This window comes from Passer montanus, unplaced genomic scaffold (assembly GCF_014805655.1).
Source record: "Passer montanus isolate IOZ18808 unplaced genomic scaffold, ASM1480565v1 scaffold43, whole genome shotgun sequence".
NCBI classification, from domain to species: Eukaryota; Metazoa; Chordata; class Aves; order Passeriformes; family Passeridae; genus Passer; species Passer montanus.
Genome location: NW_024369151.1, coordinates 1,488,336 through 1,507,208, shown reverse-complemented (window position 1 = coordinate 1,507,208; position 18,873 = coordinate 1,488,336). Strand labels below are relative to the sequence as shown.

The following is an 18,873-nucleotide window of genomic DNA, read 5'->3' as shown; positions in this document are numbered from 1 at the left end:
GGAACCCACCTTCCTTACCTTACTCCTCTGGCCTTTCCAAAGGAGCAGCACAAGTAAAACACCAAGTCAAAGGTGCAGTTTTATCTTTAAGCATAAAGTTTTGCTGCTTCTCTTTTATTTTACCTCCTGAATATTGCCCTGGAAGCAAATCTAGGTTTTGAAAGGTGCTGGGAATCCAGAAACCTGACTCTGGAATTCAGCTTTCCCTCTGGTTTATCTGCACGTGGCAATGGATGCTCCAGGTGTGCCAAGAGCACAGACACCCAGCACAGGACACTTCTTCTTCCAGAGAGCAGATGCTTCCAGACTGCTCCTACAGGAGCAATCACAAGCTCTGAAGCCCCCCATGAATCAGTCTGAGCTTCCAAAAGGGATATCACACAGAGAAATTCCACCCCACTGTGCACTGAGGTACAGATGTTTATCTAGACACAGAAAAGCCATAACATTGTCACCAAACAGCCTCCCCTCCTCCAAAATGCTCCCAGGCAGTTCAGGCTGGCCACGATGGGGGAAACTGCAAAGGCCACAAGGATTAACCTCAGAGCAGCCAACTTTCTGCCTTTCCAAAGTCAAAAGACAGACTGGCCTGGTGTACAAAGGGATTACTTTGAAGAACAGGAACTGGAGGAAAGATATTTCAAGTATTCAGAGGTTGGAGTGGGTTTTTTTCCATGACACAAAGCAGATTGAGCCCCTTTTGTATCATTTTGATATTTCCCTGCTGCAGAAATCCTGCTTCCTCAGCTGTTACTGGGCACTGACAGACTGCAGATGCTGCACAGCAAGCCTGATTCTTCCATCTAAACTCAGAGAAGCAGCATTTTTCAAGTTCCTTTCATAGCTCAGCTTAATTTTCTGGAACTTCAGAGCATGATCAGGATGAGGGATGGGATCCTTTTAGCAGCACACATTCTTCAAGACCTGTCTTGCTAGAGGAGAGGAAAGCACAGCCCTGACGTGCCAGCTCAGTACCTCCAGCAAGCACTTGGAAAGGGAACAGGAATTTCAGGGCTGCTGCCTGACTGCAGCAGGGGGAGAGAAAGAAAAGACAGCAATTGCAAAAAAAATCCTTGCTCTTGTCTCGTGTAAATGGCAACCAGGAAATGGTGTGAACCCAGTGCAGAAGGGTCCAGTCTGTGCCAGACAGGCTCCATCCAGGGCTGCCAGACACCAGGCTGGAGACAGGGATCTTGGCCAGCCCCCAGCAGAGCCCAGCACCCAGATCCCTCCTGCCAGAGGAGGCAAAGATACCCCCAAACCTCAGCAGCCCCTACATAAACACTGACCAGGTGTTGGCACTGCACCACACAGCACAAGGGGTCACCTGGTCACCCCTCTGCCTCTGGAGTGAGGAGTCAGCTCCACCAGAACAACTGGATGGCAGGAGGGTTTCAAGCAAATTCCCCAGACACATCCAACCCAGGAGGCAGCAGCAAAAATCCATCTCCATTCTGAGATAACAACATCCTGCTGAAACCCCAAACAACCCCTGCTGGTAATGGTTTGTATTTCTCTTTCCCCTCAGCGCTCCAGAGGCATTTCAGAGCTCCAGAGGGTGACCTGCCCACTGCCCATGCTGTGGTTCACCAAAGCAGAGCTCAGCTCTGAGGCTTTCAGCCATTTCCTCATCCCCTCAGCAGCTGAACCCCAGCCCCATGAAATCCTGCCTGTCCCCTCCTCTCCTCCAGAGCTGCCAGTGGCTCAAGGCACCAAGAGCACCTTGCAGAGGCTGGAGCTGCCCTTCCAAACCTCTCCCAGCCAAGGTCACAATCAACAAGGGTTTTAGCAACAGTTTTGTTCCATAATCTACTTCAGAACAAGCATTTTCTCAGGCTGTTTTCTGAGCACTTCAGGAAAAAACACAACCCTGCATTCAATTTTTCTACATTTCAAGCTGTCAGCTCTGTGCCCTATGAATTTTAAGCACTGTGAGGCAGACAAACCAAATGAAGGGAATACCTGTGACCCATTATAAACCACTGAAAACAACATTAAACATTTCAATGAATAACCTATTTGCAAACCTGGTTCAGTCCTAAAGCTCACTGCATGATCTGGGATGATTTCAAAGCCAAGTGTGTTTCTGCTGACACATAGGGACACACCAGGATGGCAAAAAATTGCCATTTTTTCACAACAGGTGAAGTTCTTACAATTTGTGAGAGGACTTGAAAGCAAAGACTGAGAAAGGAACTAAAGGGCAGATGTAAAGAAGACAAGAAGGAATGAGTGTGGAGCAAAAACAGTGCAAAGAAACTGAGGAATCTCAAGGACTGGATGGGTTAGAAAGGGAAAAGAGACTTACAGACTGGCAGACACAGCCAGGTGGGGAAAAAAAAAAAAAAAGGAAAATATGTTGTGTATTATCTAGACAGAAATGCAAGAGTGAAGAAACATTGTCAAGCAAATTCTCAAGATATTACTTTTATGCTCCAACACAAGGAACTGGCCACAACAGCACATGGGCTCCAGAGACCCCTGATCCCTCCTGGTGCCCCTCACCAGACTCAGCCCATGTTAAGTCCTGAACCCAGCAAAGGAGCTGAAAAACATTTACTGTGTCCCAATTTATGTGAGGAACATCAAGAGCCCAGGAAATGCCCATGGGATTTTCTTTCATCCCTTCTGTAATCTCTGTATTGCGTGCCTGTAGGATCCCATAGGGGAAAACACTGCTCTGCTCTTTCTGGCAGTGTTTTCCATGTGCTCTCCTCTGGAGCTGCCTCCTTCAGGCAGCAAATTCCTCCCCTCTCCTCCCACACACCCTTAGAGCACATTGTCTGGGTGTCTGTGGTCAGGTTTAATAGCTTAAGAAAGGAACTGCCCCCATGTTTCCAGCTCCCTCCCTGTATTTGAGGTTCAGGAATCAACCTCAGGAGCCCACCAGCTCCATCCCAAGTTCTGCAGTTGCAGTTTTAAACAACATCCATGCACACACTTCTTCTCCTGATAGGGGTAAAAAGCCTCCTATCATTGGTTACCTGTCTTAGCTGAGGAATAAGAATTCATCTTCCTTAACTGCTGGAACTGATTCCAAAGCACCTGCACCATAAAACCTCAGAGTGTCCCCAGGAGGTTCTGTTATTGCCCAAGACTGAACCCCAGGGTTTCATAACCACAATGCAGGAAAAGGAGCTGCAGCCTGGGAAGGGAGCTGTCAGCATCATGGGAGCAAATTGTCCATGTCAAGGGCAGTGCTTTGTTATTTGAGCAGCATCTCCACCTCACATTTCAGCTTTTTATTCCTCAGATGTTGCATCACACACTGGAAGTTGGGCTATGAGGTGTCAGTTCTACCACTGCACGACCAGCCAGCCTCCTCCACCCCCTGGAGCCAAACCTCGGTCCTGACCCAGGGGACATCACCTTTATTAGGCCTAAAACCCTCACTGAGCTCAGACATTTTCTGTGCAGGGTTCCCTGTTTTCCCTCCCTGCCTTTGTGGACCATGGAGCAAAAGATGACATTGCACAAGGGATCTCAGGATCTCAGCTCTTCTCCACAGCAGCAGGGCTGGAAACAGACCTTCCCATGCTGCCACTTGACCTTGGGAGAACTACACACAGCCCCAAAAGGCAGAGGTGCTATTTCCACCCTCCTTTCCTTGCAGCACATTCCTCAGTCATTCCCACTGTTGTATCACCACATTACGCTGATGAGAATTTAAATGTTCATTAATTCTGTCAGCTTGTCAATTTTTCCTAACGAATTCAAGCAAGGGAAAGAATGGTGGCTTCATGACTCCTCTCAGGAAAAAAAAGTTGTTGAGAATTTCACAGGAGACAAGAAAGAAATTTCTATTGCCAGTAGTGAGCCTCTTGCCAAACACCAGACCTGCACCATGCAGTGCAGAAGTGAAAGTTTCTCAGAGCTAAGATGGCAAAATCCAATTAAGGAGGCATTGAGTATCTAAGTAACAGGGTAAGCACCAAACCCTGTCTGTTACCAATTAGTATGAGAAAAGGACAGAATTAAGAAGCAGCTGCCCTAAACCAAGATGGGATGACAAGGGTTTTGCTTTAAGGCTCCTCTCCATGTTAGAGAAACAACCAAACAGAAAAACAAATCAACCCCCAAAACCTACTGGTGTCTTTATTAATCATTTCTGTCTCCACACATGAGCATACTGCAGATTCAGCTTCTGTATCCTGCCAGCTTGGCCAGCACTTAATTGCTGGGTGTGTAATTAAAATGCTGTGTCACCACCATGGAGCAGCAGCACCATGTCCCTGTGCCTGCTGAAGGCAGGCAGCAGCTCCCCAGACAACCTGAGGAGGAATATCAGATCTCACAGCACAGCACTAACTTGCCTCAAAGTGTTTTACATGGCTACATCAGGCCATCCATCCCAAACTTGATTCCTCTTTTAGCAGGCTGGAGCGGGGGAAGCACCACAGGGTTTGTTCCCAGGCAAGAGCTCCTCACCTCCCAGCCACACTTACAGGCTAAAAGCACCAACAGTCAGAAAAGGAACATGATCTTCTCAAGTTTTCAAAATCTGTTGCAAGTTTTTCCTTATGGTGTGTTGGGAGATTTGCATCATTTCTTTTCTGCCCTGATTGCACAGGAACACAAAGGGACAAAACCCTCCCAAGTAGTGCTGCCACACTGGGCTCAGCCTCAAAACAGAAACTCCTGGAGATGCTCTGGTGCATCCACCACGTCCTCAGGTGGCTGTGGGCATGTCCCACCTCCTTGCTTGACCCATTGTACAGGACAGTGTGACCTGTGCATCCCTTCCAGCACTGCATGCAGCTCTGCCATCCTGCCTGTGCCAGGGCTTTGTCCCAGTGCAGACACAGGACAAACAAATTCCTTGTGCCTTCTTGAAGAACAGATCAGTGTCTGGTGGCAGACAGGAGGCAGGATTGACAGGTTTTTACTAAAAGTTGCCTGAGTGAGCTGGAGCTGCAGCCAAACCTCACAGCCAAAGCAAATCCTCCATGGTTTACTCTCCCTGCAATCCCAGAGTCAAACCCAGAGTGCAGAGAGCAAATGTGATCTCCTGAGAGCAGAAAAAATGAGATCTGCCTCTCAGGGACTCTCCTAGCCTCTTCATCCCTGGGTAAAGATAAAGCCAGGCTTCAAGGAGCTCAACAGCAGCCCACGAGTGACCAGCTGCCTGTTTTCCTTCTCTAAGAGCCTGGAGTGTGAGCACCCTGCACGTGGCACAGGCTGCAGACACAGGAGACAACAGGAGCATCCATCAGACACAGAGATCCCATAACAAAAAGGGCAGAACTTGCTTCTCCTACACTGCTGCTTTTATCCCCCCTTTCCAGAGGGCCAGAGCTGGAAACAAAGGAAAGGCAGAAGGGACAAACTGCTGAAATAAGCCAGCTACCCAAAATTAAACACTCTGAGCCACATCCGTAGAGTCAGCAAGAAAACTGTGCAAAAAAACCCAGCTACTTGACACATCAAGTGCTGAGGTGAGATAATAAGTTTGAGGAGAAAACTAAACAATAAAAAGAGAAATGAAAAGATGCCCTGATGAAATATCTATAAATATCCTTTGATAGCAGCTCCTCAGGAGAGGCTGAAATGCTCAGGGTGGGATTGCTCGGGTGCCTGTGCAGGGACAGGAGTAAAGATCCTTGTGGGTCCCTTCCAGCTCAGGATACTCTGTGATTCTGAACAGCTCAACCCATTCTCCTCCCAAAGCCTTAAGGATTCCCAGATAGTTCTGTAATAATTATTTACTCCCTAGAAATTTTAGTTTTCAAACAGCTTTGCTGAGACAACCACAGCAAACCAAAGAAGGGGTGGGCTGTACGTGGGAGGGCTAAAGGTCAGGACAATTATTTATGGAAGGTTTATGCCTTTGTTGCAGGGCTTGATGTGTCATTATTCTTGCAACTACACCTCAGAGGTATTATTTTCCTAAACACAAATCTCCTTTCCTTCCCTCAAACTCCACAACGTTTCTAACTAAAATTAAGTTAGCATTTAACAAAAGCAAAGCACTGTAATTTTAGAACCATATCACTTCAAGTTGTTTTATTTTTATGCTCGTAGGAGAAAGAAAACCTTTAGTTCCTATGAGCCTTTTGTCATGACAAACCACAACGATAATTACTAGGAAGCTGCTCTTGCTAAAACCTCCCAATCCGGCTGTCACTGGGAAGCCAGACAAACATTTCCAAAATAACAACTAAATAATTGATATTACTGGAGTCACACAACACAATACCTTGAACAAATACCCACCAGCCAGCCCCTGTCACTGTCACCTCTCCCTGGCTGTGTGACCTGCATGATTCCTGCTCTGAGAGCAAGGTGGGAGGATATTCATGTAATTATTATCCAAAGGCTATCAACAGTCTGTGCAGAGACCCACAAAGACATTCTTAGTCTGACTGTGCTTTAACCACAGGAGGATTTTAAGTACCTAATCTAATCTCTTGAAATTCCCTTGTTAGTAGAAATGGGCAATCTAAGAATTTATTTTGCCCTTCCAAAGGGAGAGGTTCAGAGTAATTCTGAACCTTTACATGGTACAGAGCAATTTTGTCTTTTCCTCAGTCTTAATTACATTCTCACTTCGAAAAATCTTTATCTAACCACAATTTAGATGATTATTTAATGACTAGAACAGCATTCTGTACCTTTCCAGGGAAAACACAGTGCTCACACCATCCCTGTGCCAGCCTGGGACCCCTGAACAAGCATTTCAGTCTGTGGCATAGAAAGTGTTTCAGAGAAGGAAGAAATATCCCATTTATCCACTCTGCCCTTACTCCTCTTCAAGTCCTCCCCATTCAGGGATGCAGAAATGAGCAGAGTGATGGCTAATGGCCCATGGCTCGTTGCTGAACGGGTGATGAGCATCCAGAGACCCCAAAGCCAACACAGCAGCAGAGCAGCTTTGCAGAAAGGGACAACACAGGACCAACAGTGACCCTGCTCCTCCTTACCTCGGATCCTGCACACCCGCAGGTGGGAGCTTGCAAATTAAGTAGTAGAATGAAAAAAAAAATAGTTTGGCAAAAATTACAGCAATGTTAGAGAAGGAAGGAAGGGAAAGAGCAAAATGTGCTGCCAGCAGTACAGGAGTGCATATATTTAGCATGACACAGGCTCTGGTAGAGGCAGAGATATCAGCTGGGAACAAAACAAACCACAAATGCTCTCTATCAGTGGATGAGAAGCCTCCTGAGATATTCAGATAAAACAGAAGCTCCCCTCTGCTGTTCTGCTTTGTCTCCACAGGACAGAAGCTTGTCTCAAAATTGAAATCCTGAAATGAGCCCAGGTGATGGACTGTGAAAGGGAGCAGGATCAAGGCACCTGTGAGACACTCGAGGAACCAGCTCTGGCTGTCTCAGCACCAGGGACTCCCAGGAGGAGCTGGCACAAAGGAGCTCCAGCCTTTCCTGCAGCGAAGGCTCCCCTGAAGCACGCGCTGGCCCAACGACAAAAATGTGATATTTCTGTGCACTTAAACAGACAGACTGAGTGCAAATTAGGGGGTTTATTTTTTTGAGAGCTGCATTTCAAAGCACTCTTTTCAAGCAGGGCTTCAAGAACACAGTGATGGAGACAACGAAGGCGGCGCTCGCTTGAGACAAAGGGCGACTCAATTCTGTCTCAACAGAAAACTCTCCAAGTAAAAAGGGATTCCAAAGGAAAATGCCAGCAGTAATTTATTTCTAAAGCTCACTGGGGTTTCAGATGGAATTCTAACAGAGTGGTCAGCACACACCCTGTCCTTGTGTCTGCAAAAACACACCCTTCCTGTAAGGTAAGGCTGTCAAAGTGTATGGGTACCTGGGGGTTTGGAGGATTATAAAGATGAGAACATTCTCCATTAGAGGACAGAATTCCTCTTACTGCTCAAACTTTGAAGAGCTTTGAAATACTGTGAGCTATTTCCTAATATAAGAATCCATAAGGGAAAAAAAATCCAAAGTGTAGGCCAACAGAAAGAAACGTCATCATTCGTGCCCTGGTCACCTCCTGGTATTAAACCATTATGAGAGGCCTCAAGAGGTCACAAACACTCATGTTCCTTCTGCAGAAATTCTGCACAAATCCCCACAGCAGGCTAAGTTTGTGTAATTACTCAGTGTCTGCTCCCTCCAATGCTGCTTGCAGAGCAGTGCTGGTGTCCCAGGATCCCTGTTATCCTGAGGCATCTGTCCCAGACCAGGGATAGGTCTCAGATCTGGTGTATGCAGCAGCACAGAATCCTAGAGCAGACTGGGTTGGGAGGGACCTTAGAGCCCACCCTGTCCCACCCCGTGCCATGGGCCGGGTCTCCTTGCCCAGGCCAGGCTGCCCAGAGCCCCCTGCAGCCCAGCCAGGCTGCCCAGAGCCCTCTGCAGCCCGGCCAGGCTGCCCAGAGCCCCCTGCAGCCCAGCCAGGCTGCCCAGAGCCCCCTGCAGCCCAGCCAGGCTGCCCAGAGCCCCCTGCTCCAGCCAGGCTGCCCAGCACAAGGCCCTACCTGGCCCCTCCGCCGCCCAGCACCAGCGCGATGGCGTTGCCCGTCAGGACCCGGGCCAGGCGGGAGAAGTCGGAGTGACGGTCTGGGGCCTTCTGGAACACACGTTCATACATCTCCACCTGCAGAGGAGAGCCAGCACGGTCACTGCACGGCCAGGGCAGTCAGCAGCAGCCTGCTAAAAGATGCTGCAGAGATGAGATTGGAGCTTCTTTCTTGTGAGGGAATGCTGGGGGAGCTGGGGCTGCTCAGCCAGGAGAAGACAAGGTGAGAGGGGGCCTCACCCCTGGGTGTCCCTGTGTGCAGGGAGGGCTCAGGACAGGGACCAGGCTCTGCTCTGTGGGGCTCAACAATGGCACCACAGGAACAGGCAGGAGGTGATGCCCAGGAGCTCCACCTGGACAGGAGGAAGACTTTCTTTCCTGTGCAGTCACTGAGCACTGGACAGAGTCCAGAGAGGCTCTGAAATCTCCCTCACTAGAGATACTCCAAGTCTGGACACAATCCCAGTGACTGCTCCAGGGGACCCTGCTGAGCAGGGAGGTGGAACTGAAGGAGCTTCAGTGGTCCCTTCCAGCCCGAAGCTGTCAGTGATTCTGTGTTACTACAACTCTTCCTCAAAGAAACAAAGGGTTGTGAACCACCCAAACAGTTCTAGTGGCCAGTGGCCTCTCTGAGTCTTTTATAGCTCCTGGGGGTACTACAGAATTTCCTTTAGAGCTCCTCCTCTTCCTTGACAAGGATTTAAAGCTCTTGGGAAGCATCCTAGACTGCCTCTGCCTCATGTTTAGCACAGCTTAGGGAAGCACAGGGATGCTCCCAACAAAAAGGACTCTATTATGGCCTGCACACACCTTTCATTGGGACTCTGAGACAGTGATTACTCTTTCAAGATATCAAAAAGCCAAGTCTGCATCCATAAAGAAAACTTGGCCCCCTTATCCCTGTTCCCTAAATCCAATTGAGGCCAAACAGACTTAAAGAGTGTGGTCTCATATTTCAGTGGGACTCCTCTGAGAAAGATCCTTTGTTAAGAACAGAATGGATTTTTCTTCCTTAAAGGTCTCCAAAAACAGTTTTTACAATTATGGAGATGATAGCTCAAATTATAATGAGAGCCAGAACGAGACTGCTGACTATGGCAGGCCAAGACTTTGCAATTATCTATTTACCTTTGAAAAAAGATTACCTTGATTGGGCTTTGCAAAATTCAGAGAATTTGCAGAATGCATTGTTAAATCTGTGTCGGTAAGACTATGGTGGACTATCATTACCTCAGATCCCCTTTGACACACAGAGTACAGCTCAAGTGAGAGACAGCCACCAAAGCAGGAATCTCTTACCAGCTTGGGCAGGCTCCTTTTGGAGAAGACTCTGCGTGGGCAGTGGATGTGCAGGTGAGCAGAACACCAGCTCCTCATGTTGAGCCACTCCACCGTGCGGGACGGGAGGGGCCCATCTTCCTTGTGGAGCAGCACCAGCTGCTTCTGGGCTCTCACTGCCGTGTTCTCCAGCATCCTCTCCAGCTGCAGCAGCCATGGACACCCAAGGAAAGGACAGTGAGTCCTGGCTGCTCCAGTCTCAGGGTGAAATACAGCCACACACAGCCCACACCCCTATTCCCACCTGAAGCCAACTCTGCACAGTCACAGCCCCCAAACATGACTGATTTAGACAACAACACTGTTAACTCTGGGCTTATTCAGCACACAGAAGCCTAAAATCAGCCAAGGATTCAAACCTGAACGTTTTTGACTTAAACCAGGCCATCAAAAGCACAGAACAGGTAGGAGCTGCTCCTGCAATGGGAGATGCTGCCCAAGTTAGACTCCAGCCCACAAATATTCAGTGTTTTCGTCTTTCCCTTCCCATCCCATTCCCTTTCCCAAGGTTCACTTCTTTTTCCTCCCTTTTTCCTCCCTGCATTTCTGATTTTGATTTTTTTGTTGTTGTTGTTGTTTTAGGCAACTGCTGGCAGCTTGTTCTGCCTGTGCTTCCTGCCTCCCACATCCATGCAGGAAGAGCCCACACAACGGGACACACACGAAAGCTGCGCGTGGGACCAGCCCAGGCTCTTTGCAGGTCAGACTCAGCACTTCACCATCCTAAAAAAACCCACCTGTGATCCCTTTTTAAAATTTCTTGAAGAATTTTTGTCTGGTCAGAAGACTTTGGTAATAAAATATGAAATCATAAAAATAGATAGTAAGGGAAAAAAATTACAGCTTAAGATCTGTAATAAAATATAATAAATAATTCATACACTGTGATTTAGATCTACTTTTTCCTAAGCACACACCATGAATTTTATCCAGGCAGAAAAGAATTTCTCCCTCTGTGTGGAAGCCCACAGAAATTCTGGGCAGAAATGCAAAGCTTCAAAGCAATTTTTGATTTACCATTGGCCAAAATGACTCTTTAGAGGAAAAGAACTTTGCTGGAAGTACTCCTACATAAAACTTGCCATCTCAGAAGATTCTCATGCAATTTTTTGCTATTCCTAACAGGCATTTCTCAAGAATATTTCATTGTTTATGCCTCACTGGGTGTTAAACCCAGGAAAATACATGAGTGTGAAGCAAGTTGCTTTGAGCTGGGCTGCTCCCAGTGGCAGGAGGGGAAGGAGAGCTCCCAACCTCTCCCACAGTGGGCTCCTGATCTCCCAGCCCCACGATGAGGATGCAGTCAGCCTGGCGGATACAGCGCTGGGTCCAGGGGGTCAGGGTGCTGTCAGCCTGGTACAGCACAATCCTGTGGATGTCCTCCTGCTGGCCCAGCCAGCTGGTCAGTCTGTACTCGTGGATGCTGGGGACACACAAGGAAAACAGAGAATTCAACTGGTGTTACATCACAGCTCCCAAGAGAAGAGGGAATCTTACACAGGGAGAGACTGGCATTTCCTGCTCAGCCAGGATCTGCTCCCAGCTCCTGCTGGATCTGTCTCTCCAGGATTTACACCATTAAACAAATACCAAGGCAGGAGGATACACTCACTTCAGTAATGCTTCCACAGCATCCCTTAGCATTAACACACTCAGAGAAATTCAGCTTTTTCAATTTCACAAGCGAGAAAGTAACTGTGGGAAAAACCCACCCACACCCGCACCAAATACTCTTGAAACATTATTGTCTCCAACACCAGGAGCAGAAGGCCCAGCGTATGTCAGAAGACAGGATTTTGTTCCCAAACTCTGTGTATTTATAAGAAAAGCCCAGGCCTCTGCATTTCCCTGAGCAGTGATGAGGGCAGGTACCTGTCGAGAGCAGCAGAGCCCAGGCGCTGTTTGATGTTGTCACTGGTGAGCAGCAGGGCAGGACCTGGGGGAAGAAGGAAATTCACCTGTGAACACCTGGGGTAACAAGGAAAGTCACCTGTGAACACCTCAGTTTGAGCTTCTGGAGAAAACTGCCCAGAGAAGCTGTGGCTGCCCCATCCCTGGAACTGTACAAGCTGGATGGGGCTTGGAGCAACCTGGGATAGTGGAAGATGTCCCTGCCCATGGCAGGAGGTGGAATAGGATGGATTTTAAGGTCCCTTCCAACCCAAACCATTCTATGATTCCAAAAATTCAATTCCAGGAGTTTGCTTTGAAGGTAGTGATGGATCAGTGCATTGATCAGAGGTGGCACAAAGTCTTCACAAAAATTTTCACACTTTTCTAGGGATGCGTCTTCCAATTCTCCCTATTCCCAGAGCTCTGTTACTGCATTAGTCACAACCTGCAAGCTCTGTTATCCCATTCCTCAGGGTCACGTGGGATCACAGAACCACAGAATGGTCTGAGTTGGAAGGGACCTTAAAGCTCAGCCCATTCCATGGGCAGGACACCTTCCAGAGGACCAGGCTGCTCTAAGCCCTATCTATCCTGGCTCTGGTGACAGCTCCTATTACAGCTGCATTTTCACCAAATCAGCACTCAAAATATCACAGACCTTTACAGCCACAGGAAGGCCAGGATCCTGCTTCCAAAGAAAAAAACTGTTCCCCCCACCTTCCAAAATACAGAACTTGTTCATCCTGCATTGAACCACCTCCCCAGGTGAATCCTCTAGCTCCTGCAGCATTACTACTCCTTATTCAACATGCCAACAGGAACCCCAAAAATGTTCCCAAATCTGTAGGGCACAGTCAGAGTCCACTACAGACACACACACATCTGGCAACAACATTAGATCTGAGCTGGATTTTGGAGCACGTAAAGCTTCTTGCAGGCACTTTAGTTTAATTTTCTTATTAGCAAGTCTATTGCAGCAGCAATTTGTGCCATATGTGGTAGAAGTTGCAGGGTGACTGCAGCTAAATTTAAAAAATACAAAGAAAAGAAAACCTAAGAGAGTAACTGCACACCTAGAGAAAATATTACCTGTCTCTTACTGAGAAATTCACATTTACAAAACATAACAGAGCAGTCACTTTATATTCATGTTTTCATTGTGCAATCCCTCACTGTTTCATTAACAACAGAACTGAAATTTATACAGTAAATAACAAAACACTTCATTATGTGAGGAGTCTCAAGGCAAGGTTATAATGCGTTCAGTAAAAATCAAGGAACTGTGAACAACCAACATGGGAGAAGGTCACAAATACACACCTCTGTGTTCAAAAAGCAAAACCCCCAGGCACAGATATGGAACTGGCTGTCCTGACCTTCAGGGCCAACTCATCTCCCCTGCCTTAGGTTACAAATGCAATATGTGGCTGGGGGTGTGTGTTCTATCCCCATCTGTCAGAGCTGGGCAGTTCTCCTCTGTTCATGGGGCAGTTTTTTCTTTCTCTCTCCCACAGCCAATCCTCCCTCCAGCAGATCTCTGCTGTCCATGGCCACTGAGTGTCCCTGCAGGGCTGATCAAATTCCAGCATCCCATGGGGAGATGCTCCGCCCAGGGCAGGAGCCAAGCATTCCTACCTGGATACAATCTGAGCCTGGAACAGCACAGCAGCCTTTGCCCCCTGCATTCCCAGAGGAGCAGCTTTCTCCTGCCCTGCATTCCCAGAGGAGCAGCTTTCTCCTGCCCTGCATTCCCAGAGGAGCAGCTTTCTCCTGCCCTGCATTCCCAGAGGGAGAGCAGGCCCATCTCCAGCAGCCCTGGAGCTGCAGAGGAAAACTCCCCCCTTGTGCAGGATCCCTGCTCCAGCAGAAGCACAGCTGGCACTGCAGGAGGGCTGAGCCACCATGGGATGGGACTGTGCCACCACCCTGACACACAGGGGACAGGACATGTTCTGGCTCTGGCAGTGGATTTTTTCTTTTGTTGCTTTGTATTACTGCCTTTTAATTTAAATTTTCCTAGTAAAGAACTGTTATTCCTGCTCCCATATCTTTGCCTGAGAGCTCCTTAATTTTAAAATTATGAAAATTCAGTAGGAGAGGGTTTACATTTCCCATTTCAAGGGAGGCTCCTGCCTTCCTTAGCAGGCACCTGTCTTTTCAAACCAAGACATCCCCCCTCAGTGCTCAAGTCCTGCTGAAAAGGCTTCACTCTGCTTTAATTGACTTTACTCTTAGACTTGAAGAAGTTCCCAGGTGCCATTTTCCATCTTGTACTTTCCAATACCCAAATAACATTTGCTCTTTGCTACACTGATTATCAAGGAAGAGCAAACAGAAATGCACAAAAATATCCCACAAGCAGCGACCAAAAGATAAAGCTGATGAGAAAGCAGAGAGAGGAAGATGACTCAAGAATAGAATTTGACTTCCCCATCCTCCAATAAAAGTTCTGGAAGTTGGTTCCTATGAAAGCAACAAGTCCAAGCAGAGGGAATGAGCAGCACTCCCAGAGCAGATCTGGGTTTAGCCTGCCCTTCCCTCCTGCCTCTGCAGCTCCTTGAGCCATCCCACAGCAGGGAACAGCCCCAGTGCTGGGAGAGGGGTTGTCACCACACCTTTAACACTGGCAGATTCTTTTATCTGACTCACTGTTCACGTCGTGTCAGCACTGGTATAGCTTTGAAATGGCACAATGGTATAAGAGAGGTCTCCCAGAGGGAATACTGATGGCACTGCACAGGATAGAACTGCAAGGGACAGAGTGCAGAGCAATTCTGCAAGCATTCAGCAGCACAGTGATCATTAATGTTCATTAACGTGTCAGAGTTCTCACTTAAATAGAAAAGACAGGTGAATTAAAATTGTATTCCAGGACATGTGGCTTACAAAGCTTTCTGGCAGTGGTGGAAGTTTAGTAGGCAAAGACAAACAGCCTGGAATGCCAAATGAGCTGAGGAATGCAATAAAAATGCTAAGTAAGAGAGCCAACACCAAGGGAACAGCATGGGCACCTCTGCCTGTTACCCCCACGCCCCCAGCCTGGGCACTGAGATCCAGCAGCATCAGTCCCCGGTGATGCTCTGGGGCCCAGGCTCCAGGGGGACACCACTAAACCCAGGGGACACCGTCAAAGCCAGTGACCTGCAGCCAGAATAGCTTTCATCCAAGGGGAGAGGCAGAGTTTGTAGGGCTGGGGTGGATCTTTGTGCTCCTTCAGCCAGAGGCACCTTGGCTGTGGACAACATCAGAAGGAGCCTTGGAGAGACTAAAAAACCATATCCAGACCTCACTTCTGATGTGGGAAAGCAGCAGTTCACAGAACAGGACACAAACAAGGGTGCCCAGACAGACAGACCCTGGCTGTGCAGCCCAGGAGGAGCCTGCCCAGCACCCCACCCCTCCACGTGCCAGGGACACGGGACAAAGATTCCCAGACCTTCACTCATCCCCAGCACGGAACACGGTGATGCTTCCAACAGAACCAACTTGTTTTGTCTCAGAAATACCAACCATCTGCTCTGCACTCCCAGTTTCTAGCAGGATCCCAATTAATCAGCCATTAAAACCCCTCCATTAATGCAACCAAGAACACCAACATATGTGAGCTCAGAAAACAGAACCAACAAAAGTGTTATCTCAACTAAACTGCTGCAAGCAACCAAGTAATGAAAAAATATCATTCCCATCTTTAAGGTTCAAAGCCAGATTGGACAGGGCTTGGAACAAGCTGGGATAGTGGAAGGTGTCCCTGCCCATGGCAGCAGGTGGGGTGAGATGGGCTTTAAGGTCCCTTGCAACCTAAACCATTCCACGATTTTGTGATGATTCAAATCCACAGCCCTTGAACAGCCACACCTGCAGGCAGGAGTGACCAGCCCAGTGTCAGTGCATCCTTAAAGGGCTTTGTCACAGTCACACATCTCTAAGCACCCCCTCTCCAAACCTGACACTAGCCTCACGGGCAGCTTCCAGCTGGAGCTGGCATCAGGGACACATCCCTGCACCTCTCAGTGTTCTGTCAACAGGATCAGAGCAGCTCAAAGTGAAGAACAGGAGAGGTGATGTGAGGTAACATGAAATATTCCTCCAAGCCCTGTGTGAGTCTGACAGCAGCCAGCAGCAGATTGCTGGGGAGGAGTATCAGAGCAAGGAAAGCTGAGTGCCATTCCCTGAGCCCCCAGCTATCCACAGCTTTCTCAACCTTTTGGATTTCTCAAGCCCGAGGTGGTAACTTTCAGTAGCCTGGGGGATTCTTCTGTCAGCCAAGAGCTCCCAGGTTTTCTGTGCTGCAGGTGAGAGAACTGCAGACAGTGGCCTCACCCCAGGCCCAGGGATTGTGGTTTCTGGGAAAACCTCCTGGAGCATCTAAAGCTGTACTCCCGGGCCATCTGTTTTTCAGTACAAAACTAAGAATTCCATTAAACAGAAGGGAAGGGAAGGGAAGGGAAGGGAAGGGAAGGGAAGGGAAGGGAAGGGAAGGGAAGGGAAGGCTGGCAAATGCCAGAGGTCTGGTTCATTTTCTCTGTTAACAAAGAAGGGCACTGAAGAGAAGGGCTGCAGCAAAGCTTCCAACCTCCTACCCCAGAGAGGGGAAAAAACCCCATCACATAATTAATAAACCTCCCTTTCTTACCAGTGAGCAAGAGACTCGCTTTGGTCATTTTTTTTCCACAAAACACCAAGATATACAGTAGCAGGAGTACAGGTGTCCTAGTTCTAAGTCTAATAAAACATGGTCCAAGAGTTGCCTTGAGAAATGAGTGGCCCAGAGGGCAGAGAGTGATTTCTGAGGCTCAGAAATGGTTTCCAAGCCACCTCACCTGAAGAATACACCCACATGAAAAGACAAAGCCAGTACAAAACGCACTGTGGAAAAATTTCAGCAGAGCAAATTTACTTGCTTGGACTCCATTAAAAGAAAATTTACTTTTGGCCTAATAAAAGTCTACAAAATTATGTGGCTAAGTCACATTGCTGATAAATGAGTTGGATGTCAGAGGATCTTGTCCAGCAAAAAAATACTAAGTGGTGCCAGGGTTCAGGCACCACAGTGAACATTTCACATTTAAATCTAATCTGTGTGTAAAGACAGGCAGAACTGTAATTAAAAACCCCAATAAATTATTAGCAAAGATTTTTCAGTGAGCTGTCCAATGCATTATGCATTTTTAGAACTGAAAAGAAGGAAAATTTAAAGGGCAGAAAGGAATGAGAGAGACACATATGTTGGATATGAATCCCTCCCTACTTCAGTTTGAAATTCTATGAGATCAGAGGGCTCCCACATAGAACCAGAATTTGCACAGCCATGTGGTGTCTTTTAGCTGGTCTCAGTGAAGGAACAAAAAAATAGTCAGGCAAATACTTTTGAAAAACCTGAATACTGCAGAAGAACTTCTTATCAAAAGATGCTCTCAGCTCTACCAAGATTAAGAGGAAAAGAATTAATAATAAAAATAGACATCATGAACACTGACCAGAATTCATCAGCATGATGAATTGCACAGCAGAAAAACCTGCCCCCCTTCCTGGCACTCCACTTCAGAGCTGGAAAATTCTGCTCCTGCTTTCTGCAAGTTGAATATTGCACAGCCTCCTCTCTTGGAGACCCAGAGCCCCAGATGCAGAGGAAGAGCTGTCACACTGGAGCCAGGAGACAGCAGGGCTGAAGCGCCAGGGCCACTGTGCCCTGCAGGACCTCGGGGTCTCTGTGCCCTGCTTCTGCTCTGCCCACAGAGCTCAGAACATTTTTGATTCTATCTCTGTCTCAAGGTGAAGGCAGGTCCAGCTGCTGCTGCCAGGTCCCAAATAAACCTGCCATCCCACAGCTTGTTCCAGCAGCAGAGCTGCCCCAGCCCTGGCCCAGCACAGGGAGGAGCTGGAGCTGCTGCAGAGATCCAGAGGAGGCACCAGGGGATCAGAGGATGGAGCAGCTCTGCTGGGAGGAGAGGCTGGCACAGCTGGGATTGTTCACCTGGAGAAGAGAAGCTTTGGGGGGACCTCAGTGTGGCCTTGCAGGGCCTGAAGGAAAGATGGAGAGAGACTGCCCAAGGGTCTGGAGTGACAGGACAAGAAGGAATGGCTCCCACTGCCAGAGGGCAGGGATGGATGGGATATTGGGAATTGTTCCCTGGGAGGGTGGGCAGGCCCTGGCACAGGGTGCCCAGAGCAGCTGTGGCTGCCCCTGGATCCCTGGCAGTGCCCAAGGCCAGGCTGGACAGGGCTGGGAGCAGCCTGGGACAGTGGGAGGTGTCCCTGCCATGGCAGGGTGGCACTGGATGGGCTTTAGGGTCCCTTCCCACCTGGACCAATCTGTGATTGGAAGCTCTATGGAAGAACAAACATCCCTTAGCATTTACCAGGGACACAATCCCACTGTCTGGAAACAATATGTGAATTATTGTAAATCACAGAAACACCAAATGTCAAAGGAACCAGCACAACTGGTCTGGGGAACCATTTGTGGGGAAAGCTGCAGGTGGTCCCACACGCTGGTGCTCCCTGTGTGCAGAATGCACCCCTGATGGAGAGCAGGCTGCTCACCTGAGCTGCTCCAGTTACAAATTAAAACATTAAAAACCAAGAAATTAAAAAAAAATTAATTAAACCCACAAAAAATAATTAAGCAATGAAACCACTTAGTCCTGTCTCATTACATGCAAAAGTGGATTTTTTTTTTTCTGGGGGAAGAAAGATTCTGAGTACTTTTTCAGTTTTTGTGGACAGTAAATATTCACTATCAAACTGAGATTTTCTAGTTGTCATTACTTTTATATCCTTTTAATAATACAGAAGTAGCTAAAAATTACCAAAACAAGCCCCAAAATCCTGTTGAAGAGATTCACCTGCAACAAGCTCCAACTCCAAGCACTGCCCACAGCCTTCTCATGCCAATTCTAGGAAAAGGAAAACCACTTCTTAAGTGTTTTATTGTGTTACAACCCAGCCTGCATTCCCACCAGGACTGGGGTCAGCCTGCATCCCCAGGCCAGGCTCCTTCCCAGCTGATGATTCTTGTAATGGTCTCAGTGTTCCTCCCTGCATCCTCCTCATTCCTTCTATCCTCATCTCCAACCTGCAGCAGGGGAATTCAAGGCATCACTGCAATATCCAGCTAAGCTCATATTAACTGGAAGGGGAAGGAATTTTCTG

At 48.0% G+C, this 18,873-nt stretch overlaps 1 protein-coding gene across 2 annotated transcripts in view; it reads right to left on the bottom strand.

The window, feature by feature from the left end:
* Window positions 1-18,873, bottom strand: part of PNPLA7 (patatin like phospholipase domain containing 7) — a 128,348-nt gene that overhangs the window by 38,232 nt on the left and 71,243 nt on the right. For both annotated transcript variants that reach the window (XM_039719923.1, XM_039719924.1), the window contains exons 23-26: window positions 11,701-11,764; window positions 11,083-11,251; window positions 9,790-9,972; window positions 8,450-8,568 (exon numbers count right to left, since the gene is read on the bottom strand). In XM_039719923.1, coding sequence (XP_039575857.1) covers window positions 8,450-8,568; window positions 9,790-9,972; window positions 11,083-11,251; window positions 11,701-11,764 — 535 coding nt within the window. The remainder of the gene's footprint in view (window positions 1-8,449; window positions 8,569-9,789; window positions 9,973-11,082; window positions 11,252-11,700; window positions 11,765-18,873) is intronic.